The 26,050-nt window shown below is 39.8% G+C and overlaps 1 protein-coding gene across 1 annotated transcript in view; it reads left to right on the forward strand.

Moving 5' to 3' along the window:
• ITGB3BP (integrin subunit beta 3 binding protein) overlaps positions 1-25,828 on the forward strand; it is a 32,910-nt gene extending 7,082 nt beyond the window's left edge. The window contains exons 3-10 of the mRNA XM_034063512.1: positions 865-996; positions 1,793-1,802; positions 7,843-7,915; positions 11,276-11,354; positions 12,504-12,594; positions 15,022-15,078; positions 23,689-23,742; positions 25,636-25,828. Coding sequence (XP_033919403.1) covers positions 865-996; positions 1,793-1,802; positions 7,843-7,915; positions 11,276-11,354; positions 12,504-12,594; positions 15,022-15,078; positions 23,689-23,741 — 495 coding nt within the window. The 3' untranslated portion in view covers position 23,742; positions 25,636-25,828. The remainder of the gene's footprint in view (positions 1-864; positions 997-1,792; positions 1,803-7,842; positions 7,916-11,275; positions 11,355-12,503; positions 12,595-15,021; positions 15,079-23,688; positions 23,743-25,635) is intronic.
• The last annotated feature ends 222 nt before the right edge of the window (positions 25,829-26,050 follow it).

The following is a 26,050-nucleotide window of genomic DNA, read 5'->3' on the forward strand; positions in this document are numbered from 1 at the left end:
AATCCTGTAGCCAGTTATCAGTGGTTTCTAAGAGTGTAACACGACATTAAGATGCTGCTGGTGCTATTGGAACCTCTTCAAAGTCCTATATGTGTTCTGTTACTGCATATGTCTCATTTGTGACAGTTGTTGATGGTGTTATTTAAAACTGCTAGACTTAGTTGGAAACAAGTTGTTACTAGAGCTAAAGCCCTTTATGTGCAAATCAAGTGTGGATTTGTTTTTTTCCTCTGTATGTTAGTTTTGCAGTAAAATCCTGGTTTCTCAGAGTTGCAATTCAGCATTAGAAATAACCATGTTTTTATAGAATTAAAATAATATTAAATAGATAGAATGAGAACTAGTTGTTTATAGTTCATGTGTCTTAAACTCTCAGTACTCTAGGAGAAATAATACCAGGGTTTAACTGCTTAAAAAAAGCCCAAACAATCAAATGTTCATGCCAGAATAACTAAATGTCTGGAAACTACATACTTTTTGTATGTGAGAATTAGTAGGTTAGTATTTGAAGGGCTTTTTATTTGAGTAAAACTAATGTTACTGAGGATGGGGAGTGATAGAGCAGCTCAGTGGGAACTTGGCAGCCAGCAAAGGTCAACCCACCACAACCTAGAACATGGACTTTCCATAAAAGGGAGTACATAAAGTTGGGAATTACTAAGACAAATCTATTAGCAGATAATAAGTCTCAAAGAGGCTTTCTCTAGTTTGAAGGCCAATATGTAACTACTGATAGGAAGGGTAGAGGTGACAATGTCTTTATTTTGCGGAAGTTTGCAACAGTTGTAGGTTTAGACACACATAGATACTTATTTATCTTTAGCCAAAATTCATCTGGATTCTTTGTCTTTTGCTATGTTTTAGGGATATGATACAACACCTTTGAAGACCAATGTGAAAAATCTAAGCACTTACTCACCAACAACAGGAACATGTGAAATGAGTCCATTCTCATCTCCCATGAGTCATGATGCACAAAATCTCAAGAATCACCTATAAAATGGTTAGTTTAACATTCTGTCTTTCTTAATGCAACATTTTCCTTGTTATTGACTTGATTTAGTAACTTATCTGGTATGTTTGAATTCTTTTTCATCTTAAAAGAATTTTGATCTCTTCTGGAAAAGCTGATGCTGGTATTTAAAGCTTGAATCTTTTCAGTGTAAATCTTGAGGGTGTTTATGAAACAACTTGGTTATGCAACAAGTTCTGCTTTTTTTTGATCAGTATTGAAATTGCTGGCTCAGCAAAAAAAAAAACAACCAAACCCAAACACCTGTATTGCATTTTTCTCAAGAATTCCAGTATAACTCCATTGGTTGGATATGTTTGTGCTAACAATGTCCTTTGTTTGCTTTCTTTCTAAGTCACAGCTGTCACTGGTGCATGCTACTGACAGTGACTGTTCTTCGGATTATATGGGAGATGTTCTGAGGTTGCTGGGTGCAAAATTATTGTAAGGAAGTCATAGAATCCCAGACTGGTTTGGGTTGGAAGTGAGCTTAAAGCTCATCCAGTTCCAACCCCCTGCCATGGGTAGGAACATCTTCCACTAGAGCAGCTTGCTCAAGACCTCTTCCAACCTGGCCTTGCACACTTCGCTCTGGTTGAACACAAAGTCCTGGTTCACTCTAGCAAGGCAGTGTTTGTAGGCACACAGGTGAGGTCTGAACTCTCATGCTCAGGAGAGCTGAAAAGAAACGGTGTTTGCAGCTGGTGCATGTTTAATTTTGTGGCCTTTTGAGAACTACATTGAGATTTACAGTGCAAGTCCTGGTTTACGTACTTCCAGGTTTCTGGAGGTAAATTCTTGCATGGATGTGTGCATACATGCATACAAGATTTCTCAGCTCTGATTTTTTCTTTATGAATATTGAAAGTTACGTAGATTTTATCAAATCAGAGCTAGAAGGGAAGTTCAGTTTTAACTCTTCCACTTTGCATTTGTTTATGTAAGTTTTTACTATTGATTTTCATAGTAAGGCACTTCAAGGCAACTTTTAATTAATCTAATATAACACTGAATGTCACTAGCTCTCAGAAAATTTCCAGTTGACTTTAGGATATGTACCCACTTACTAACAAAGTCACAAGTTTTGATGCAAACTATGATTGCTTAAGAAGTATATTTTCATAGACTAACCTACCTTTATAGCTATATAGATTGTGTTCTTTTTAAGCGTTAATGAACCATTAGATCACCTGATGTTACTTTTTAATATGAAATAAAATAACAAAGAGACTTTTTTGTCATCTTTCCCTTACAGAGCCCAAGCGCTTTTATTTCTTGCAATACAACTCCTGGAAAAATGCTGAAGTCTTGAGGACTTCAAATTATTTAAATAATATAATTTAAATAATTATCATTTTAATAATAGTAATATCTATCACTTCCCTTTTTTAGCAAATTCCTTGTTCAATTACCTTTGCTATTAAAGGAACAAAATTCTCCTGTCTGATTTTGAATGTGTCTGGCTTTAATTTTGAGCCATCACTTCTTGTTATGCCTTTTTGTTGGGTTAAAGAGCTCTTTATGCCCCATATATTTTGGAATTTATGTGCAGTAATTGAGGCCTCACTAACATTCATGAATTATGATGAGCAGAAATATTCTGAGCAGGATAGAATAACCACTGTTAGAAATTTATCTAGATGTCTGCAGATTTTTGTGCTGGTTATCACAGCATGTGCTCTTATGGTGGAACTGAAAAAGTGGGGTTTTCCTCCAGGAAAAAAAGGGCATTTTATTTTTTAAAGGAATGTGATGAAGAAATTTTTGTCAGAGGTGGCTGGCCAAAAAATGGAAATTACTGGAAGCCTTCAAGCTGAAAATAGTACAATTTGTGAGCATTACCTCCCTTTTCCTTATTAAATTAGCAGAGTACTTGAGGAAGCATGGAAGCATGGGGTGTTTTGGTGACAGGATAGCTCTGCTTAGTTACAGTGCAGAGGTTTGGTTTTGGTTTTTACTTTTCCTAATTCATAGTCATTCTAGGAAACTAAATAGAAGCAGCTATATCCTAATTCTTTAATGTGCTGTCAGTCTTCATTATGACCTAGCTTTATGTCCTTATTACCTGTCTGTCAAACAGCTTTAACACAGTTGAGCACTTGCTGCCAGTTGGAATGTTCACAACTCTCCTACTAACTTCTCTGCTGATTCCAGTTCTTCCCAGAGTAGCTGTTCTCCTCTGCCAATGCTATGTTTTTGAATTGGGCACCTGGAACTAGTACAAAAATGACTCTATCAACCATTGACATTCCAAGAAGCCTTTGGAGGAAGAAGTACCCTAATTTCTACCCATTCTTTCAGTGAGTGATGGCGTGCCTCAACTAGTTATGCAAACCTGGTACATAGAATCAATCATAGAATAGTTAGGGTTGGAAAGGACCTTAAGAACATCTAGTTCCAACTACCTTGTATTGAAAGGAACATCTTTGCCTTTAAAAATTTTAACATATGTGTAGTTGGTGTGTGTTTAATTTTGTGGCCTTCTGAGAGCTATGTTGACATGTGCAATGAAAGGCTTGGTTTATTCCTGGGTTGGGATGGAAGGAAGTTGCTGTCTGCCAGAAAGTAAGTATCTTTGCCACAGTGCCCACCCTGTCTTGTGAACAATTTCTCTTCTCAAAACTAATGGCTCCTTGATTCCTAAAAAGATGTTTATTTTGGGTATCTCCACATTCTCACTTTTTTTAGACCCAGAAATCTTTAGTGACATTTAATCAGCCCTTCAGACTATTGACCCCTATATTCTTAAAACACCATAAGCAGTTTCTCTTTAGGGTTGTTTTCCTCTTCAGCAAAGTTGCTTAAAACACTGTGTGTTTCAACAGATATCCCTAGTTACGTGTTGAATTTCCTCCTTGGAGCTTAAACCAAGTTAGGTAGCAGTCTAACCCCACTGTTTTCCAACTGTGAAAAATAACTCTTCTGGTGAGCAGCATTCTGACTTAGTTTCTTGGGAACTTATGTCTTTGATATGTAAATTTATCTACTCTGCCTTTCTGTAGAGAGAAAGGTATTTTCAAAGTATTCCCAGGACAAATTTCTATGGCAGTGGTATCTGCTTTCATCAGTAAGAAGGAAATACTGTGTTTGTATGTATTAACTCCTTTAGCAGTCTCAGGATTTGATGGTGCTTCCTGGATGGAATGAAGAGCCTATGTCTTTTTTTTTTTCCATCCTCGTGGTAAATATGAATCTCTTCATCCTGTACAACAAAACCTTTCAATGAGAAAGGTTGTCAGTAGGTGTTTTCCATCACATCAGAGAGATGGCTGTTGTTAGTGCAATCAGTGCCTGTCCTGGCATCTGTCATGTCCTGGAAAGGTCAGCTCATACCATGCTCCAATTAATTGTTTTGTCATGATGTGGCATCCTGTGTTCTCACCCAGAATGGAGCAGTAAGTATTCAGAATCAAGCAAAGTGACTGCATGTCACACCTAGCTGCTGCTTTTGGCTGTATCAATATCAGATTAGAACAATCTGTGTCTCCACTGACTCCAGTGTGAGGCACTGGCAGCAGTAAGCTTGCTCTTAGCGTTAGCACATCACATATTTTTTAATATATAAATAGAGATTTCCATGTTACGGATGTCTGCAGAGTATGAAACTATACCTCAACCTGGCTGGAGATCTACCTGCACTTAAGCACTTCGAAAAAGGCTTTTAAAATTGTATGTTATGATAGCAGTCAGATACAAAATTAAAAATGCTGTGGCTCTTTAGATATGTTCTCTTCAATATCCCTCCATGTTTGTAATTCCCTACTGTAAGAACCTCTTTAGTTTTAGTCGATGCCTTTTTGGTGACACAACACATGATAATACACAAACATTTAAATCTACTACAAGTAGTAAAACATCTTCATCATCTCTGCATTTACATTAAATGCCTTATCTCTTAGGTTAAAGAAAAAAGAAGGCAAAATGTCTTGTACTAAAATGCCTGTATATTAGGATGTCAATGGGAAAGGTGAGCCTGTCCTGGATTTCCATACTGATATTAAGTATGGACATAGGGGAATGTTCTTTTTGCCTATAAAAAGACTGAGCACATGCTCATAGCTGACATTTAGATGGATAATTATTCAGTAATGTAGTACCAGACATCTTTTTTTTCCTTATGTTCATACAGCTACAAGGTGGTGGTACATGAGACTTCCTCTTATATCCCAGGTTTCAGGCTGGCCTTGTAAACCCACGATTTCTTTCCTCCTTCTGAAAAGACGCTTTTATTTTAAGTGTAATAGGTTACATATTTAATCTGTGAGGCCTTGAGTGTAACCTATATCTTATTTTTCCATTATTAACATGTACGAAAACAACAGAATGAAAATTATTGCAAATGAATGCTGTTAGCTACGAAAATGTATTTTGCATTGTGTGAAGTACAAAAAGTAGCATGAATATATCTCACTGAGAGGACAGACAGATGGGAATTACTTGTCTTATGAATATGGCTTTCTTTTGAACACCAGTATGGAGGGGTGCCTTAAAAAAGACTAAATACCTACAGAATGCCAAAATTGCTCAAAAACAACATTTATGTTAGGAAAAGACATGAACCAACCCAACTATAAGATAGTGGGTCTTTATGATGTTGTCCTATGTATGTCCTGTAGGGCTCCCTGATAATTCGTATATTGCCCAACTACCCAAAATCTCGCAACCCATTTATGACAGAAAATTCTAAAATAACAGAATATTAATTCTTCATTGGTTTCTCATCATTATGGGTTAATATATATTTTAAGATTTATTTTAAAACAACCTATTTTTAATCAAATCAAACCAGTATTCCATTATTCCACAGCATTTGTCTGAAAGTAGTATCTGTCTGATAACTGATGACTGATTTAAGTGCAAGTTCTATGAGTGCTTAGAGTTAAAATGAAATCCTTTGGGGTCTTAACCTTTAGCTACTGTAGTGGAACAGCTTAAAGTTTCATAGCAGCCTGTCATTCTGAGGTCTTTGTAAATATTTTACAAAATATTAAAATTAAAAGTTAATTTATCCTTTAGTGCTGATACTTGCATGTAATAATTTAGGTCTAGCAAGAAGAAATCAGTGTTTCATGCATAGTGTGGCCTCTCTTTTCACATCTGATGTCAGAAAGGAGATGTATTACAGTGAACTGAGAATTGCAGAGCGTCTGTTCTAGGATCAGTGTTAAGGCCACAGTAAAGATCTGTTGGATTTTTCTCCAAATCTTTCCCTTAAAGGTGAATTACACCTTACAATAACAGCTGTTGAATAGGAAACATTTTTAAGATGTGTATGTATCTGTTGGAGGGACAGTAGATAAGAACTCATTTTAAACACCTTGTGAACTTCTTTGGCACAAGAAAAGGAGATCTTTCTTGGGTATTGGATAGATAAGCAGAGTCCGAATGGCTACAAGTCCAGGGAGACTGAGCTGAGCTCTTAGGCAGAAGCTCTTCCCTGTGAGGGTGCTGAGGCGCTGGCACAAGGTGCCTGGAGAAGCCGTGGCTGCCCCATCCCTGGCAGTGTTCAGGGTTGGATGGGGCTTGAACCTGCTGTTGTGGAAGGTGCCCCTGCCTGTGGCAGGCAGCTAGAGCTGGATGAACTTTAAGGTCCCTTCAACACAAACCAGTCTGGGATTCCATGATTCCAAGTCACCAACTGTCAAATGCAGTAGTCATCTCATTGTTCTCCTTATGTAAGGGAAAGCTGTTACCAGAAAAAAAAAAAAGAATGAATGCATGGTTATACCTCTCCTCCTTCCTAATTATGCATACACCTCACTGTTTTGTTTTTAATGACTATCAGATCCAAAAGAAATCCATTGCATAGGAGAACAGAACTGTGTCCAAAACCAGAAGCTTTTACATTGTAGTAGAAAATGAAAGACTGATACTGTTAAGGGGGGAAATTCTTAAGGTGACAGTTACAAAAACTCCACATTATATGGTATCTTCAATTTCATCTGCAGTGAAACAGAGATCATTCCTACTGTTCAGACGTGACCTCTGTGTTGCTGGAGCCTCAACAGATAAAATACTTCAAGCACTGGAAGGTGACCATCTGGATTGTGTGGAGCACAATACCATGAATAGTTACAGCCTCACTAGTTTCAGTAGTAACCAGGCAGTTTACCGATTTACCAACACCACATGTGAGCCTAGGAAGTTTTATCAAATCCATGGGAATGAGCTTTTGGGGTAATACATTCCTGTTTCCTCCCAGAAACATGCAACTGCTCAAAATATCAGTACACTGAAATGAAGAAACGTGACTTGCCATGCAGAATAATGGCAACTGGCATATGATTTCTCATACCCCATCAGAGGACAAGCTAGAATATTGTACCGGTATAGAATGTCAGAGCCTTTGGAAATAATTTGCAGCATCTCTTTGTAGTTGTTTACAAGATGCAGTTGGGGGCCAGGCACTTTTTATTGAAGGAAAGCAGAGGTTTTGTTGCTCAGTCATGACAGTATTTTCATGATAATGCTCTCTGCTAATAAGCTGTGTTGAGGCAGTTAATAGGATAAAAAGCTTCTGAGCAGAACATGTAACATTCTGTCAGAATTATCCTAAATTCCAGTAACTAATACTATAATCCCAAGATTCCCACAAATATAAATGTCATGTGAACTGATGAGAGGTCAAATTATGAAAGAATAAATATAGTGAACTTGGTGTGTTTCATTGCAAGGGAATCTCTCCTGCTTTGTGAGTGAGTTTTGGTTCTTCTCCTCTTCTTAAAAGATCGTACAGCAGTCAAGGTTCATACTAAAGCTTTTTTTAAGTGCTTTAAATGCTCAATATCTTATTTTCATCTTCTTTTTTTCCTTCCTTGTGAACCTCTTAGGAAACAGAGTGAAGCAGGATGGTTCAGCAAGCAGATTACCCAGAAGAGGGCAGTCTCAAGCAGAGAAGGATGTGTAAGTGTGTGAAGTGCAATACTGTGATTTTTACCTATGGAAATTACTATTTCATGCAGAATTAAAATAGCAATTATTTTAAATACTTTTAATTCCACAGGATTGGATATTGGAAGGCACTGAATTGGCAGCCTTGCAGTTATAGGCACAGGGTTTGCAATGCAACTGTCCAGCCAGTTCTGCCTTTCGTTGAAGTGTGGGGCGTATGACACTGCCAATTACAGGAGCAACTCTCACAGTACTACACAGTGAGGTGTCATAAGTCAGCTACTGAAAAGAAGATATGTTTTGGCTTTTCAGACTTCTGGAAGTGTACATTCCTTCACCTTATTTTTGGAAGCATTAACTGTCAAAGTTAAAGGGCCGGGAACACAGGACACTTTGATTAAAAACTAGCCACAGATGGTCCTGGTGAAACTTCATGTTTACTTTGCAGAATCTTTTAAAATTCTTGTCTTTTCTTCCACAATCTTATTTTAAGCTGTGAGTTTCGTGACATTAATGGGGTTTGGACAGTCCACAGTTAGTAAAGCACTTAAATAAGTGTTTCAGGTGAAGTATCCAATAAGCTGTTTTCCTAAACCTGCTAGATATGAGGAGGGAGAAGCAATAAAATGTTTTATTAGAGGTAAGGCTGTTGTTAGCATTGCTTGATCTTTTCTGTTATGCAAAACACATGTAATTATTTTTAACATTTCCAAATCTCTGCTGAAAAGTGAACTGAACTTTTCTGCACCAACAGTGAAGTGTCAGGCTAAATGTTTTATGCATTTCAGCCAAAACAAACACATTCATTCATGAGAGCTAGATAAAGGAAATATGTGGTTTGTGTTGGGGGAGAAGTGGAAAACTGACTCTCTGTAAGTTGAATTGTATCAGGGATGTCTTTAATCTTTGCCATTCAGTAATCCTGCAAGTTATGAGATTTCTTAATACACAAGTTGTAAATGTTCAGTAAAACTACTTTGAGTTAAACTTTAGACCAGCTAAAAATCTGCAAGTTTCTTCCGTCAGTGAGCACAATCATATTTCTTGCTGGTAATACAGTATTATCCCAGGTAGTCCCCCATCCATTTCCATCCTTTTTACTCAACTGGAATTGCATTCACGAGACCTTTGTGATCTTTTCTTAGGAAAATTGGTTTAAAAATTCTTTATTCTCATTCTTCAATAATCTACATTTTTGTTCTTGAGGTCTTAACTATCATGTTGTGTTGACCCGCTTTTTTGTTTGATACTTCAACTTGTCCTCTGATGGCATCTTGACATATATCTTTGACATCTATCCCAGGAAGTCTAGTTCCCAGCTCAGCATTGACCTGTCTATACCACATCTCCTCTCTCCTACATTATAACTTCTTTTATTATTCTATGTAATGTGACTGCCCTGGATGGCATGTTAGATAGTAAAAACTGAAATCTTACAGTTATAACAGTGGAAAGCTGTAAACTGATTAACTGAGGGGTTTTGTGGTTCAGTAAATCCCTTCTTCAACACATCCAGACTAATTTCTTAGTGATAGAAACCTTGAATTGCAGAACAATGTGAGTTACCCTAGTCTTCACTGATATGTAAATGTTTGCATTCAGTAATTCAGTATGTTTTTAGAAACTGCAAGAGTTACAGAAGGTTATGTTGGTTGATTAGAAGAAAACTCCAGGAACAAACTTGCCAACAAAGTTTTCAAGCTGACAAGCAGGTATTCCTTATTGCAGCCCCGGGAGACACGGGGGATAGCTCCTCCTAACATGTCTCCAGATTGCTACACAGGCCATCCTTATATAGTCCCTGGGCATACATACATATGCACGAGGCTATGTATGGATTGTGTTATTTTCCAGAAAGTTCCCTGCATGCGTACAAAAATGTGGTGGTGGTCTCTGAGGGTCGTTTAGTTCTTCCAACAATCTTCATCACTTCTGGCAGCCTTTGAAGCAGCACAGTAGATGCTTATACCAGTTTAATTGGTTCGTTAGCACCAGAGATACAATAACCCTCTTATCCTCCTACTTATCAGTTAGTTTAACTGTAGCCCATCCTGGACATCTGCCATTCCCAGATACTCCTTAACCCTGTGTCCTGTTCTTCTAGACTGTTTTTCTTAAAACTACATCAACTATAATGATTTATCTTGTGCCAGTATGTTCTCTAGCTGTACTTTATTTTTTTTCTATGTACCTGCACCTCAGTTATTTTCCATTGCTACTTTTACAAAGCCATCGAACTTAACATTGCTTAAAACTAATTCTAAAGGTTTATATATTCCATTTTCTGATTTTGTGTTTCTCTTGTTTCATGGTAAAACACATTTATAAACACAGTAATATATATGTGAACTTCCATATACTTTAAGTTTACAGGTGGAAAATACACTGTACAATGCACTGACTTTAGCATTTTCTTTTGTGCGTAACATTCTGTTCCCATGTTGAGATGCAGCAGTGAGAAGTTTTTCTCATACTATACTCATATATACATCATACTGTAGTTCTGTTTCTAAATTTAAGTTTCTTATAAGGGTGATCCTCTCTTCTGTAGGAGGAAGCAGTAAATAATAGATTATTTCTCCATTGTCTCCATTTGCCTTACATATTTAAGTGGTTGAAAGAGAAAATAAGCCTAAACATTCATTGCAGGAATGACTTCAATACATATTCAGTGCAAATCCTTAATTATATGTTAAAGCCTGCCATTTAGATCTAATCTGATTGTGTATTACTTTAAATTTTATTGCAAAACCCATCAAACTCTGAAAGCTGACCATCTTTATACTGGTAGTAAAATATTTGGACTTAGAAACTGAGGCAGTAGGACAAAGCTGAACAAATTACATCTTGCAGTGTTAAAATCATAGAATCAACTAGGTTGGAAAAGACCTTTAAGACCATCAAGTCCAACCATTACCCCAGGAAATTGGGAATGTTGTCCCTGTTGGGCTCAGTTTTAACTTCCTGTGTCTCCTACAGCTACAAGCAGTGTTGTACGGCATTAACCATGGCTTTGGGGAGCTCATCCTCTTCACCGAATTCCAGTTCTTAGGAACAAATGAGTTAAATTCCTTCTTTTACCATTGTCTTCTGGCACAATCCTTAGAAAATCCTCTAATACTGCTGAACCTGAGCTCCTATCCTTAAAATTACATATATATTTGGCAGTCTGCATGTAAATCCTACCCAAAGGCAAGTTATATTTGGTGTTCTATGACACAGTCAGGTTGCACAACCCATCTGTTCACAGCTTATCTACATCCATCCTCATTACAATGTGAAAAAACTCAAGGCAACATTGTAAACACTGATTTTCAGCAGCAAGTGGGGATGTGACTAATGGAAATGGTTTGATTTTACCTTTTGATGCAGGTTCATGGAGTTGCAGTGCAAAGTGAAAAGGTCACTGAACAGAATCCTGAATATAAGAGCAAATCTGACAAGCCTCCAGGTCTGCTTTACACTGATTTACTTCTTGAATCTACTTTTAATATAGGTTTTAAAATAAAAATTAAAATCCCATGGGCAATGTTTGAGTTTTAATGAATAAGGAAGCAAACAAAATACTTTAAAGCTGGGAAGTTTGACTTGGAAATCCAGAAAGTGCAAAAAAAACCAAAAACACCCACCCAGAATTTAGTAGATTATTTTTTTTAACTAGTAGAAGTACTTTTCCAAGTGCACCATTTTTATCATTGCTCATTTTCTCCATGAATAAAAGCATATGAAGCAGTTATCAACTGTTATTTCTAACTTGAAGTTAGAATAACTGTGTCCAGTTATTTCTAACTTGAAGTTAGAAATATGACTTATTACTGCATAGATTTTTGTCCATGAAGATTAAATATCCCTTTGTGTTGAAGTGATTGTACAATTTAATTTACCACTAATGCATCATCATGGAGTACTCTGTTTAATACATGCTAAAATGCAAATCACTTTCCTGCTTTATTCACATTTTGTTTCCTGAACAAATTTAAGATGTGGTTCATCGCTGTATATTGTTATTTGTGAAATTATTCAGTGTATTCAAAGAACTCTGTTGGTTTATTTTACCTGCACACATGGCCTGAGAGTGTTTTACTTACAAAAAAAGCTTGGTTATAATTTAAAATATTTGAATTTTAAAGTTTATTTGGAAAACTATTTAAAAAACCTTTCCATCTCTCATTAAAACATAGTTGTATGTTCTTAGGTCTGCCACAGTGCTGAGGAGTGTGTTCAAGTATCTTAAATGCCTGTAGATTTCCATTTTACTGACATATTATAGCTTGTCCATGTGCCAAGATTGCTTTTCTGGGGATCAAGTGCTAATCTGTTTAGACAGCTGAAGACTTACGGATGAAGCCTAAATAACAGGAGATTTTTAAGCAACACTTTCCAAGTCACCTGAATGCCATTTTCAGAAGAAGGATTTATTCCTATGTCCTTAAAATTTACATCCCCTTAAGTCTCTGTGAGGTGGAGCCTCGAGCATCATATAGAGCTTATGAAAGCAATCCAAAAGTTCCTTCTTTCCGGTGTTTTTAAAAGACTGTAGACCTCGAAAGAAACACTTTGGGATTGAGATTTAACAATGTCTTTGGTTATTTCTTTCCAGGCTTTAGAGGGCAGTAGAGAGCTTGAAAATGTTGGTGTCTCAGCCTCATCTGGAAACTTGACGGATGAAGTGCAGAAAACCGGAGAGCTAAGTAAGAAGGATTTTCAGTAATGTTTATTCCCTTTATAATAGTTTATCTGTGATCTCTCCTAGAGTCCTACCCCACTCTGTGTCATAATGGAGTGTTATACCCCAAGCCTCTGCCCTGAGTCTTTTAGCTGGGACAAATGCACCTCCATGCGCATACAACCAGGGATGTAACAGAAAGGCAACCCCAGCATCCCACTCTTCTAACTCCCAATCACAGGTGGGGAGGGAAAATTTGCAAGAGCAACACCTTTTCTAATGTAAATAGTTAGATACTTAGTGGGTAGTTAGCTCGTGATTAGGCTAAACGTTTGCACTTTGATTGCATTGCCTTTCTGCTCCTTCTGCAAGGAAGTTGTTTTGTTTGTTTGCCTGTTCAGAGGATTATGCTGAATATAGGTTTCCAGGCTTTAAAAATTGTTATTCATGTGTCTTTAAATGATTGACATACCAGATGCTTATTGTGTTGGGGTAAAGGGACTTTACAAATGACACATCTGTATTGCTTTTCCAAAGGAATCCAGAGAAAGCAAAGATTTTCATTTATATGTGTCCGTGTTTAGGAAACTCCTTATACTCACTCCAAGTCAGAGGTTCTTGGGACGCATAATCCTCAGCAGCAAAAAGTGCATTCATGCTTCTCATCCCAGCTGCCTCTGCAGATACATGGGAAATATGTGATAGGGAAATACTCCAATGGAAAAACCTTGCATTATGGATCACTGCAGAACAAAATAGGCATTGGCTTTCAGGGAGAAAAATTAAAGATCTCCCTTACCAGGTAATTCCTTTAAAAGTGGTGAAAGGCAACCATAGACACCCAAGGAGCTCCAGTATTTATCGTAGAATCCTAGAATGGTTTGAGTTGGAAAGGACCTTAAACCTCATCCAGCTCCAACCCCCTGCCATGGGCAGGGACCCCTTCCACTGGAGCAGCTTGCTCCAAGCCCCTGTGTCCAACCTGGCCTTGAACACTGCCAGGGATGGGGCAGCCACAGCTTCTCTAGGCAATTTATGCCTCAGCACAGGTTGGTTGTTTGTTTTCACAATAGCAGCACCTTTTATTTGTACCCATTACGTGTTTGTGGGACAGGTGTGTCTCTAAGACTGCATTCACCTACCACTACTTCTCGAAGGTCTGTATAAGTAAAAGTGTTCTTGTAGACTTTTCATACCAACCTCTGGTTATCTAGTTTCCAGCTGAATAGGGCGTATGAAATACAGGACCATACATGTATTCCCTGCGTCCAGGCTCTGGACGAGCATCTGCATGAATGAAACAGTTTCTTAACCTGCAGCAAACAGGATGTTTTGTTGGTTTACATTATTCTGCAACCTCTGAGGTTGCTTTGTTGCCTGCAGAGTGTAAAAACACTGAACTCTAGCTATAGGAAGTCAAAACCTGGAGTGACTGCAACTGCTACTTTGTTTGCAGCTGGAAAGAGGTGGACAATAAAGGCCCAAGTGCTAGAGAATTTCTCTTAGCAAAGAGCCCTGTAACCCTTCCAATTCATTAGCTGAATGGACCCCAGCAGTGGAATTTATGCACCACACAATTCCAGCAACTACTGTTGTTTAAATTACCATTTCTTTCCTGACTCCTATTCCCATGCTCATTCCGTTTCCATTTTGCATGTGTATACACTGTACTGTTCCCAGTGTAATGCACTTAACCAGATGCTTTCTTATACAAAATGAAGTTTTCTGAATATAGTCTGTGTTTACATTACTACCCTACACCAGGGATAGGGCAGTGACTTCCCAAATGAGCCACCAGGCCTGTTGTTAACACTTGCTGTTAGCTTCTTATTGCCTTCCAAATGGCAAAGAATCATCTTTTCCTCCCACCTCTGAATTAGGAACAATGCACCGTGTCAGTGCTAGAAAACAGAAATAGGAACAAAATATGTGTACGGGGCTTGTAAGCACAACTCCTCTAAATGGTGTTGATTTTGAAATGATTTTGTTAGTTTTTTGAGTACAATTACACTGGGGTGTTTTTTTTATCGTCACCTAAAGAAAAATCCAAATCAGATTCCCAGACTGGTTTGTGTTGGGAGAGACCTTAAAGCTCATCCAGCTCCAACCCCTGTCACGGGCAGGGACCCCTTCTACTGGAGCAGCTTGCTCCAAGCCCCTGTGTCCAACCTGACCTTGAACACTGCCAGGGATGGGGCAGCCACAGCTTCTCTGGGCACCCTGTGCCAGCACCTCAGCACCCTCACAGGGAAGAGCTTCTGCCTAAGAGCTCATCTCAGTCTCCCCTCTGTCAGGTTCAAGCCATTCCCCTTGGCCTGTCCCTACAGGCCCTTGTCCAAAGCCCCTCTCCAGATTTCTGGTGTGCTTTGAAAATGTGAAAAAGGCAGCACAGATAATTTTTTTTAAATCTCTGGGGCAGCATTTACTGATTGCAGATTTCTTTCTTCACTAGTGAGTCAAGCAGAAGAAATGCAGCTGCTGGAGAGAGACCATGGAAAACTTGCCCGAAGTAAGAAGTGTGATAACTCCTACCTAACAGAGATTTTGGTGGTTCCTGTTAGGTGATTAGTTCTTTCCACTTGCAGTTGGGTAACCTTTAATATGTGAAAATGATGATCATCAAATGTGTTTCCTCTGTAAACTTCGGAATTACTCAAATGTAAATTTCATCTTTTCTGCTATTTTCTTTGGATTGTGTAGTTCTCTATGAAACTGAGCAAGGAAAAGAAATCATTAATGGTGTCACACTTGAGGCATAGTCTAGAAATACATGAAGTCAGGTCCTAGAGAGCTTACATATCTTTCATATATGACAGTTATCCTTGTTATTCTCCTCCCTCCCCTTGCATTTTTAGTGTATAAGCCAGGTAGCAAACAGCCTTTGCAGCAGAATCTTTTTCACCTCATATGTATTGTGAGGTATTTAGCACGTTTCAGGGGACTGTGAAATCCTAACTATTGGGTTTCTTCATAACTAGTGCTGTGAAAACATTTGAAGTTGGTGGCATTTCATAGAGTGTGGCTCATGTAGTCACCATAGTGCCTTGTCTAGCAGGGAATGTGGCGGAGGGATTTATGTTTCCCAATAAAATCAACAGTCACCACTGATATTCTGATGTTTCTGTTATCTTCACATATCTTCACATAGAGCAAAACCAGAACTAAAATAATTGATGGCATCTCTGCTGCCCTATTTGCCAGCTGCCCCAGTCAGCAGCACTGTTTTGCTGACAACACTAAGTTATGTGGTTCAATTGGTACGCTGGAGGGAAGGGATGCCATCCAGAGGGACTTTGACACACTTGTGAGGTGGGACAATGCCAACTTTACGAAGCTAAACCAAGCCAAGTGCAAGGTCCTACACCTGGGTCGGAGCAATCCCAGGCACAGCTACAGGTTGGGCAGAGAAGAGATTCAGAGCAGCCCTGTGGAGAAGGACTTGGAGGTGGTAGTTGCTGAGAAAATGAACATGAGCCAGCTTCAGTGTGTGCTCACAGCCCAGAAAGCAACCGTATTCTGGGCTGCATCAAAAGGAGCGTGACCAGCAAGTCAAAGGAGGTGATCCTGCCCCTCTACTCTGCTCTCGTGAGACCTCACCTGGAGCATTGTGTGCAGTTCTGGTGTCCTCAACATAAAAAGGACATGGAACTGTTGGAACAAGTCCAGAGGAGGCCACGAGGATGATCAGGGGCTGGAGCACCTCCTGTATGAAGACAGGCTGAGAAAGTTGGGGCTGTTCAGCTTGGAGAAGAAAAGACTGCGTGGAGACCTCAGAGCAGCCTTCCAGTATCTGAAGGGGGCCTACAGGGATGCTGCAGAGGGACTCTTCATTAGGGACTGTAGTGATAGGACAAGAGGTAACGGGTTGAAACTTAAACAGGGGAAGTTTAGATTGGATCTAAGGAAGAAATTCTTTACTGTGAGGGTGGTGAGGTACTGGAATGGGTTTCCCAAAGGATTTGTGACTGTTCCATCTCTGGTGGTATTCAAGGCCAGGCTGGATAGAGTCTTGGGTAATATGGTTTAGTGTGAGGTGTCCCTGCCCATGGCAGGGGGTTGGAACTGGGTGATCTTAAGGTCCTTTCCAACCCTAACTATTCTATGATTCTTTGATTCTATGTCACAAGCAGCCCCTTAGATTTTGGTTGTATCTGCTCTTCCATGTGCCTAAATTCATTCTGCTCTGAGGAATTCTCTTAAGGGAAAGAAAACTGATCAAAATGAAGTATCCTCAGCTCTAGATTACCAAACAGTTATAATGGTGGATGCTGTGGGCCATTGCAGATGTAAACAGTCATTGCTTGCTTTGTGCAGTGCTTTTGAATGGCCACCAGGGTATACATTTATACTTCTGCCTTTGCTCCCAGCACTAAATGTACTTCCAGTCTTGTTAGATGAGAAATGAGATATTCTATGAAACTGGGCTGGAAAATAGAATTACGAGTTTAAGTTGACCAATTTTGATGAAGTTTCAGTGTCAATTTTGCTTTAATAAAGCATAAATTTGCTTTTGCAGTCTTGCAAATGCAATAGTAGGAGAGGCAAAGAAGTGTGTAATACAAGAAGAGCACTTGGAGATGTTTTACTTTGCCTTTTAGTTTTGGATGTGGTTTTCCATAATTATTTTTAATTAGTTATGCTCAAGACTTAAAACTTATGACTGTTCAGTGGCTTGATACAGATGGAATGTCACATTATCATCACATGGTGAGGCATGAAATTTATTTACTTTACATAAAACAACCTCTACTTAAAACAACTTAATACAAAACATTCCTTGCTCAATGGGCACCATTATATAGAACTCAATATATCATTTTGTGTGGCCAGCATAACAAATGGCATCTTTGTCTGTCCATGACTAGCATTTACAGTAAACAAAATGTTTTTGAATAGAATGTAAGCAAACTGCAAAGCAGCTGCCAGGAGATGAAATCTGGTTGGTATGTCACAGTCCAAACCATGCTTTGTGCCTCTTGAGAAGAAATGTGTAGGTTGTGATATGCATATTTTAAAGGAGAATTTAATAGGTTCAGAATCTCAAGGAGTCAAAATAACATTCTAAACAGGAAAGCTGGTTCTTAAAAATCATCCTAATGCTTTGCTTACCAGAAACACTGACATTGATCATGGCCATGCCTCTGTCTGCTGTCCAAGTAAGGAACAACAAGAGAGCATTACAGGAGATCAAATAGCTGCAGTGGCAAGGAAAAATACTTTCAGCCTATGTCTTGTAATGAAATAATAAATACTTTCTTTTCATGTTGTTCATCCTGCCAAGCCCAGGGGCAGATAGGTTCACCCCTATTAAGGTTAGTTCTAAACATTTCTAACTTTCATGTTTATAATGAGAGACTGAAGCTTGCACTATTTACAGCCATAGTGGTGGCTTTCCAAAAGACTAGATCAGGGTTAACTTGATGGATTTCCATTGAATCCCACTTGAAATCCTTAATGAAATCAAAACTGGAGGGATCAGAGACTTAAGTAATACCGAGTTCCCACTCACCAGTCCAAACTCTGTATATATGGCAAAACATTAACTCCCATTTCAGAAACACTGTAAAATATGGACTTCTCCTTAAAAAGCAGAAATCCTTCTCAAAATAGATAAAATAGTAAGGATTTTATTACAATATTCCATTACTTATCCCTATTCCTGTCAGTTTGAGTTTGGACTTTGTATTGGATGCTCGTGTACAAGCAACTGAATAGCTTGGGCCTGGACTGCTGGTGGCTTGCTGTGAGTGAGGGTAAATCAAGTTTACAACATATTTCTACATCATTCTCAAACAAAGTAGAATAGATTTGTTGACCTTTAGATATACTCAGGTGTCTGTCTCCCACCCATCCTTCCTTATCCTCCTTTGTATTCTTCTGTGGAAAAGGGAATACACTAGACTCCAGATGTACATTTTCAGGAACATATCTGTGGAGTTTCCTGGCTGTTTCTCAGCCCAACTTTGTATTTCCTTGCAGGGAGGGAATGTCATGGCCCTTTCTGGTCTTGTGAACTAGCTAAGCAGAAATATGTTAAGTGAACTGAATGAATTCGCAGGTAAAATTATGCAGAAACTGAGTTTCTTTCCAGAGTTTCCATTCCTTGAGAGCAAACAGAACAAGTATCAGGATTGACTTTGCTTACGGCAAATGCTTTCTAGGGAAGTGATGAGGTGGATATTGAGGTCAGACCTAGGGTCTGGGAAAGGCCTTTTTACCCAACGGATCTGTAGGCCTTTTCTTAAGAACCAGTACCTGAGCTGACTAGGGATGAACCACATGCTCTTGTTTTTGCAAGCTCCACTTCCAGGCATTTGTGATAGAGGTTCGTCTGAGATTCAGTTCTTCCACGTTTTTAATCTGTTTGGGAAAAGCTGCTAATGCTGACACAACAATTCCTTCCTTCTCCTAAGGTCCTTTCAGTTAAATCCTAAGCTGCTTTCCAGCAAAAGTTTGACAAGGTCTCTCCAGCAGCTTTCTTTGTGGTGTACATCATCTCTAAAAGCAACAAAGATGATGCTGAAGAACTTTTTTTCCCAAATAGATTATTATTAGATGGAGATTTGGAGCTTGTGTTTGCAAATTATAAGTTTACTTCGATTCTTAATGCTAAAGGCCAGGTTTGATGTTTTGTCCCACATCAGAAACATCTGCTTGGAGTTAATGTCCCTACACAGTGTTTGGAAGAGAGATGGGGTCATCACTACTCTTTCACTTGAGTCCTGCATCCCACCAAGGTATGAGCTGCCCCGTTGCCCTCACCAGAGAGGCTGTTGAAGTGAGGCAGAAATTGCATTATGCCAACAGTGAGGCTGCTTCCAGAAATCATAACTTGGTTTATGTGATGCTGGAGGGAATCTGGCCTTGTTCACCTGCTCTCTCAGGTGGAAGATGTGTCTGTATTTCTGCTCATAAGGCTTTTCTACCATTAAACATGGGGAAAAAAGTTAATGACAGTTACATTTTCAAGTTATATCTCAGTGTGAACACTTTTAAATGGGACTGCGTTCAGCAAAGCTGAATCAAGAGTATGCTGAGTGTGCGTGTGCACACACGGACTTGGTGCACCTTCAAATGTCCCCATGCAGAGACCCAGAGAAACTTTTCTGCCCTCCTGCATTTGCAGTCAAAACTGACTGTGAGATTTGCCCCAAGAGCATCGAGAGAAGGAGTGTGTTTTGGTGGTGTGTTCTAGTTCGTATTGTGTGGGCTAAAAGCTGTCATTGCTCGGGCTAAATCTGACTGTACATCTCTCATTCTGTGCAAGCAGGTCTAGTTTGGAACCATGCAAAGTCCTTTACAGTCTAGAAGAGGTAACAAAAGCACATTTTGGTGCAATGCTGTTGGTTATCCTAGGACAAGTGAGTAACCTCATTTACCAAGAGGTGAAGGAGCTGGTGGACATGTTTCTGTCTGACCTCAAACAAACAGATGTGGGTCTGTCAGATCGTACCCACAGCTTATATTTTAAAATCCAGCCTGAGATTGGAGAAGTACCTGGCCCTGAGGTCATTGGCATGATGAGCTCTTTGGATGGAGGGAAGGGGGCAAATTACAAACCTCTCCAATGATTTAACATCCTCTGCTATGTAGATGAAATATTAAGCTATTAACTTCTGTGGCAGATACAGAAATGCACATGAGAGATATGACTATAGGCCTCAGACGTATGTACATAGAGAACTGTCAACCTGCATTTTGTATTTGGGTGTCAGCCCCATTTATTCATGAATTCCACACTTGTGTTTATTCTTTCTTTTCCTGCGTACCTTTTTATGGATACAATAACTGTTAATTTTTAATTCTAGTGGATTTAGAGTGTGAGTATTAAGCTTAATGAAAAATTAAAAGGGACTGTAGTTCTTTCAACAGCTCCATGTAGCAGCTCCTCCATGAGAATAAATACTGCTTTCTCCCATGAATATAATTATTTAAACTAGAAAAGAAACATTAGTTTGGGCTCACTTAGTAGCAATTATATGTTTAAGAGGTGTAAATAACTCGCTACCCAGACATTACAAATATCCAGGTGCTCCGTATGTGCTGATGACAACAAAATGGAAAAGAAAGACTGTAATAATTCTGACTGGTTTTCTCTGCAGAAGATATTGATTATTTGTGTGTGGTGAGAGATTTGGAAAATTCAATTAAAGGAGTTGTGCAAAGGTTTCATAAATTCCCCTCGTACAGCGTGTACACAGACATTGGTGCGTATTAAATCAATGCAGCACTTCACAATATATTTTCTTTGAAACATAAAAATAAATAACATTTAAACAGTTCTGCTTACTACAGAAACAAATTTTATTTTCTGTGAAGCATTTAGTCATGTGCTCCCCCTGACTCATACACATTTGCCAGCTGTAACAAATTTTATAGACGTTTTCTCCCGAGACATAGCTCATATACTATGAATTTTTAAATGAGCAAATGGTGAAGAAGGGATGTCAGCAATATAAAAATTGATCAGTTAAAAGATAAAAGCATAAGTAAAGAGATTTGTATGGTAGTCTTAATAGGTTTTATTAAATAAAAATACTATAAAACGACAGTAATGAATAGACTGAAGGTTTTAAGTGTGGTTGAGGTGGAGAAAAATTATTCTGGCACATTTAGGAGAAGATTGGTTTTATATCACCTGACAGGTGAACATTTTTTTCCTCTCTGCTTTTCAGATCTGTAAATGTTTTAGAACAGTCAAACTTGGGGAAGAACGGCGCTGGGAACAGCAGGGGAAAGAAACTTGGGAAGATGCTGCCCTTCTAAGGCCAGGTTGGGCAGAGCCTTGGCTGACCTGGTTTAGTGTGAGGTGTCCCTGCCCATGGTAGGGGGATTGGAACTGGATGATCTTAAGATCCTTTCCAACCCTGACTATTCTATGATTCTAATGCTTTTGTGGGACAGGAGACACCATGCCAAGGGGGAGGCTGAGGTTCCTGCCTGGCCCTACTCACCCCCAAAGTGTTTGAGCTGATGAAGGAGCATGAGCTGGGCCAGCATCCACTGATTAAGCCAATGTCCTTCTGGTCACCTCCACAGACCCTGACCTTCCTCAATGCACTGGGCACAAGAGGTTTTCATACTGAAGTTTTGCTCATGTTCTCTTTGGGTTTTTTTGGTGTTGGAACAGGATGATCTTAAGGCCCTTTCCAACACAAACCCTTCTAATATTCCATGTAGTTTACCTTCCTAAGGAGTTCTACATAGAATCATAGAACCAACTAGGTTGGAAAAGACCTTAAAGATCAAGTCCAACCATTCCCCAGCACTTCCAAGGCCACCACTAAACCATATCACATACATAAAATATCGAGAGACGGGTTGTTGCTAGGGGATGTCTGTTCTGTTACGGTTAAGAGGAACTCAGTAGCTTCACACACCCCTCAAAAATATATATATAAAACTCTGAAACTGCTACAACAGGCACTGAAAGTTACTGGAGCACATGAGTAGTAAATCATAGTTTGAATAGCTGAATCTCAATGACATCTGTATAAATATTATATAACTAAGGCTTTGGTCACAAGGTGTTGTCGTGATATATGTGTGGAAAGAGGGACAAATTAATGGTGTTTGATATGAATCTGGGCAACTTACATTTTTTAAGAGGGTTTCGTGGAGTGAGATGCAGATCTTGACATGGTCACAGGTTCTGTAAGTACAGAATAGTCTGAATGGTGCAATCAGTGCAAATCAGGTTTGTAAAGATTCAATTAGGGACTTGCATTCAGTATTTGTACCATCTTGTAATTAAATCTGTCTTTTTCTGTTACTGGACAGTTTCCTGTTGTAAGCAGTAGCGGTATCTGTGTAAATAAATGGTGTTTATTAGGTGTGATGCTGGGGAGCTGTGTCTGAGGCTAAGTTGAATGGGATGCCTTTACCTGGAGTAACTTCTGGAGACCCAGTGTAGGGCAGGATTTCTGGCTTGGTCAGCTCCAGCTCATGTCAGATCCACAGGCAGGTCTGTGCCGCATCCTGTATGTGACACCTAAGGAGTCACTGCCTGCTAGAAGAGGAGAACTGAGGAGAGCCTTCCCACTGACCCTATGGCATTGATTCCTCTCCATCTAAGTTTACATGCAGCCCCCTTCCTCACAGTAGCAATCTTTTTAGCTATAAACCACTGTAAACATCTGTTTGTTGATCTTGGTATGTTTAACATAAAACCAGTAATTCTGAATTCTCTCTTCACCCTTTGATGCTGGTGGAATCCAAATGCAGCATGACCCACCAGCAGGCACTCAGGGTACAGGGACCAGAGCTGATCCTCTGCTGCAGTAATCCATGTGGGGGAAACCTTGGCTCTCAGGCGCACCTGCTCCCAGAGCCTTTCCCTGTGTTCTCATTCCCTGAATTCCTTTCTGCACTTGCACGCTTTTCCTCTACTTCTTCCAGCCATCTGCTCAGCCCTTCACCCTGGCCCTGCCCTCATTGAGCACAGGACTCAGGTGCTGTTCCCTCTCGTTTTGCTGTCCCCTCTGAGATGGTTGTTCCTCACACAGCCCTTGACTGAATCTGCTCATTTGGTCCTTACAGACTTTTATTTATTCTTTTATTATTAATAGCAAAATAGAAAGAGCAGCTCCTCATACTCATAACACATCCTGTTCTGCTTTGTCATCATTGGTGGTCATGTGGCCTGTGTACACATACAAGTAATTAAAACAACCTCCTCAATTACTGTTGAGACACCGTAACTGTAGGAAGTAAAAGGGGTTCTGTTGAACACTGCAGTAACTTTGTTAACTTCTATTGGGGGGGGGGGGTCACAAGTTGATAACACTATTGTTATGTTTAGGTTTTATATTTTTGTTCTGTTTCCGAGGAACTTTTTGCAAGGGCTTGTAGTAATAGGACAAGGGGGGGTGGTTTTAAACTGACAGAGGATAGATTTAGATGAGACTTTAGGAAGAAGGTGCTGAAGTGCTGGCACAGGTTGCCCAGAGAAGCTGTGGCTGCCCCATCCCTGGCAGTGTTCAAGGCCAGGTTGGACACAGGGGCTTGGAGCAAGCTGCTCCAGTGGAAGGGGTCCCTGCCTGTGGCAGGGGGAGCTTTAAGGTCCCTTCTGACCCAAAACATTCTGTGATTTATCAAAACTTATTTTTCTTCTCCACAGGGTATGTTCAGACCACCGGTAGCTCTGTGTTCCTGAAGTCTCTCCTTGACTGAGGTGAGTAGCTCCTCAATCCACTCTGTGCCTTCTCCAGCCACCACATACAGGTCAGGTTATCAGAAGGGCTGAGGTACTTCATTTTACAACACTTGCAGGGTGCCCCAGTGTATAGGCCTGCAGTGAGGACTGGAATAGGGTGGGGGGGACAAACAGTTGTTACTCTGCATGTGGTATTTCCTGTTTCTGGCTTGTTAAGCAAAATGAGGTACTCAATCTGTAGAAACTCTGTCCTCTGCTAAATCCAGTATCATTTCTCCTCATCAAGACTGTCAGTTTCTAACTGCATGTTTTTTTTCAAGAATGGCAATTCAGCCATAATACATGTAACAAAAGCAAGAAAAATTGTGTACTTGAGATTATCCCTTCTTAAATGCCATGGTGATGCCCTGGTTGCCACTTCCAGCCCTCCACTTCCTCAGGAGCATTTCCCACCCCTATTCCATTCATCTCTGTTCACACAGCTCGGGCACTTTGGGGTCACTGCTGTCCAATTGGCTTCATAAAGTTTCAACATAGTCTTTAGAGATGAGAATATAATAAAATCATCGAAGGGTTTGGGTTGGAAGGGACCTTAAAGATTATCCGCAGATTATATCAATTGCCCATGTGGTGTGAGAATATCTTTCCTCTGGAAACTTAAAGTATTCCAGTTCCTGTAATTGAGGAATATGAGACAGTAGATCTATAAGGTGTGTAACTGAGTGAGTGCAGGGCTGAGCTCAGACACATGCATTTTGCTTCTCAATGAAGGCTTTAGCCCTTTTATCTTACACTCACAAGTAACCTAGTAGCAAAAAAGCTTTAAACCCCTGCTTGTCCCCAAACTAGTGCCACCCTAATACTTCCCAGCTGCTTATGCCAGAGATCCTTTCTCCTCTTTACTCCTTCCAAACCAGCTACCACACCAGAGTAATGGAGGGTTGGGAAGCCCTGCAGGAGAGCAGCACTAGTGGCCTGTTTAGCAGCTCATTTTCCATTCAGCAGAATTTCAGAGTCACAAAGAACATAGAGTGACCTTTCTATGGTACAATAATCACTTTAAGCGTTACACTGGCTTATTAGCCTGAAGTAAACTCAGGCTGACAACTACAAGGTTTCAAGTCAAAGCTAGCTCAGAAAGTGCTCATCCCTACTTTAAGTCCAGGACTAGTGTTTAGTCAGTGAACTGTGGTTTTGGACCCTATGGTCAAAAAAGAGACACATTCACTCTTCCTGGTTCTCTCTACCCCTTGCGTAAGTGGAACCATCACTATAAAGCCCTTTGTTTTCTTATTATTTAAAAGAATTCAGTGGTGGCAGTTAAATGATCTTTTAGCAATTACTTCTCAACTTCTACAGATAAAATGACAGTGGCTCCTTACAACATCTGAAATGTGGCTGCAGTGACCATCTGTTGCTCTGCTTTGCCTTAGGCTGTCTGTGTGTCTGTCTGTCCTTTCTTACACAGCGAGGCTAGTTCTGGCTGTAGGACAGCCATGTAATGCCAAGCAGATCACATGAATGATGCTGCTGCTGCTGCCTAATTGCTATTTATTTTAGTCATTCCTCCTCTCCACACAGGCATTATGTGAAAAATGCATTCCACAGCAACCCAAAGTTCTACATCTGTGTGGCTGTACTTAAAAGGAGAGAAGAAATGAGTGTAAACCAATCTCCTCAGCAAATACCAGTTTGGGATTGTTCCCTGTGATGGGCAGGTGCACATCTAGATACAATTTCTGGCATCTATTTAAACTGAACAATGTGCACAACCAGATGATCCCAATGTAAATAATACATCCTGGTTGGTTTATGCAAGCAGAAGTGCAAAATGCTCATTCAGCTTGGCTGCTGCATGGAAAATGTATGTTCTTATAGCAAACGGAGATTTATGCTGCCTTGTTTTTACAGCAGACCAACCAATCCCCCACCTCTAACCCTCCCTCCAAGGAACAGGCAAGAAGAAATTCTGTTCAGAGATGACCTTTGCATCCCAGGCCTTCTGTGGGAAACGGCTGCATCCTGCCCTGCTCCTGTCATCATGCCACCAGCCCCCAAAAGCCAGTTAACTGTGACTGAAATAAATGCACCCAGCTTTGCAACAGCCTGTCTGGAAATGTATGGCTTCTGCTAATGAGGAGTTGGATCAAAACTAGAGGAAGCTCTAGTGTGCAAGATATTATTCCAAGTGCTGACCACACTGAAGTTGTTTGCAAACAACTTCCCTGTCTATGGCTGCCACAGTTACAGATGTCATCCACGGTCGTGTCTCCTCTAACAGCATAGAATGGTTTGTGTCGGAAGGGACCTTAAAGCTCCTCCAGCT

This window comes from Melopsittacus undulatus, chromosome 6 (genome assembly GCF_012275295.1).
Source record: "Melopsittacus undulatus isolate bMelUnd1 chromosome 6, bMelUnd1.mat.Z, whole genome shotgun sequence".
NCBI lineage: Eukaryota > Metazoa > Chordata > Aves > Psittaciformes > Psittaculidae > Melopsittacus > Melopsittacus undulatus.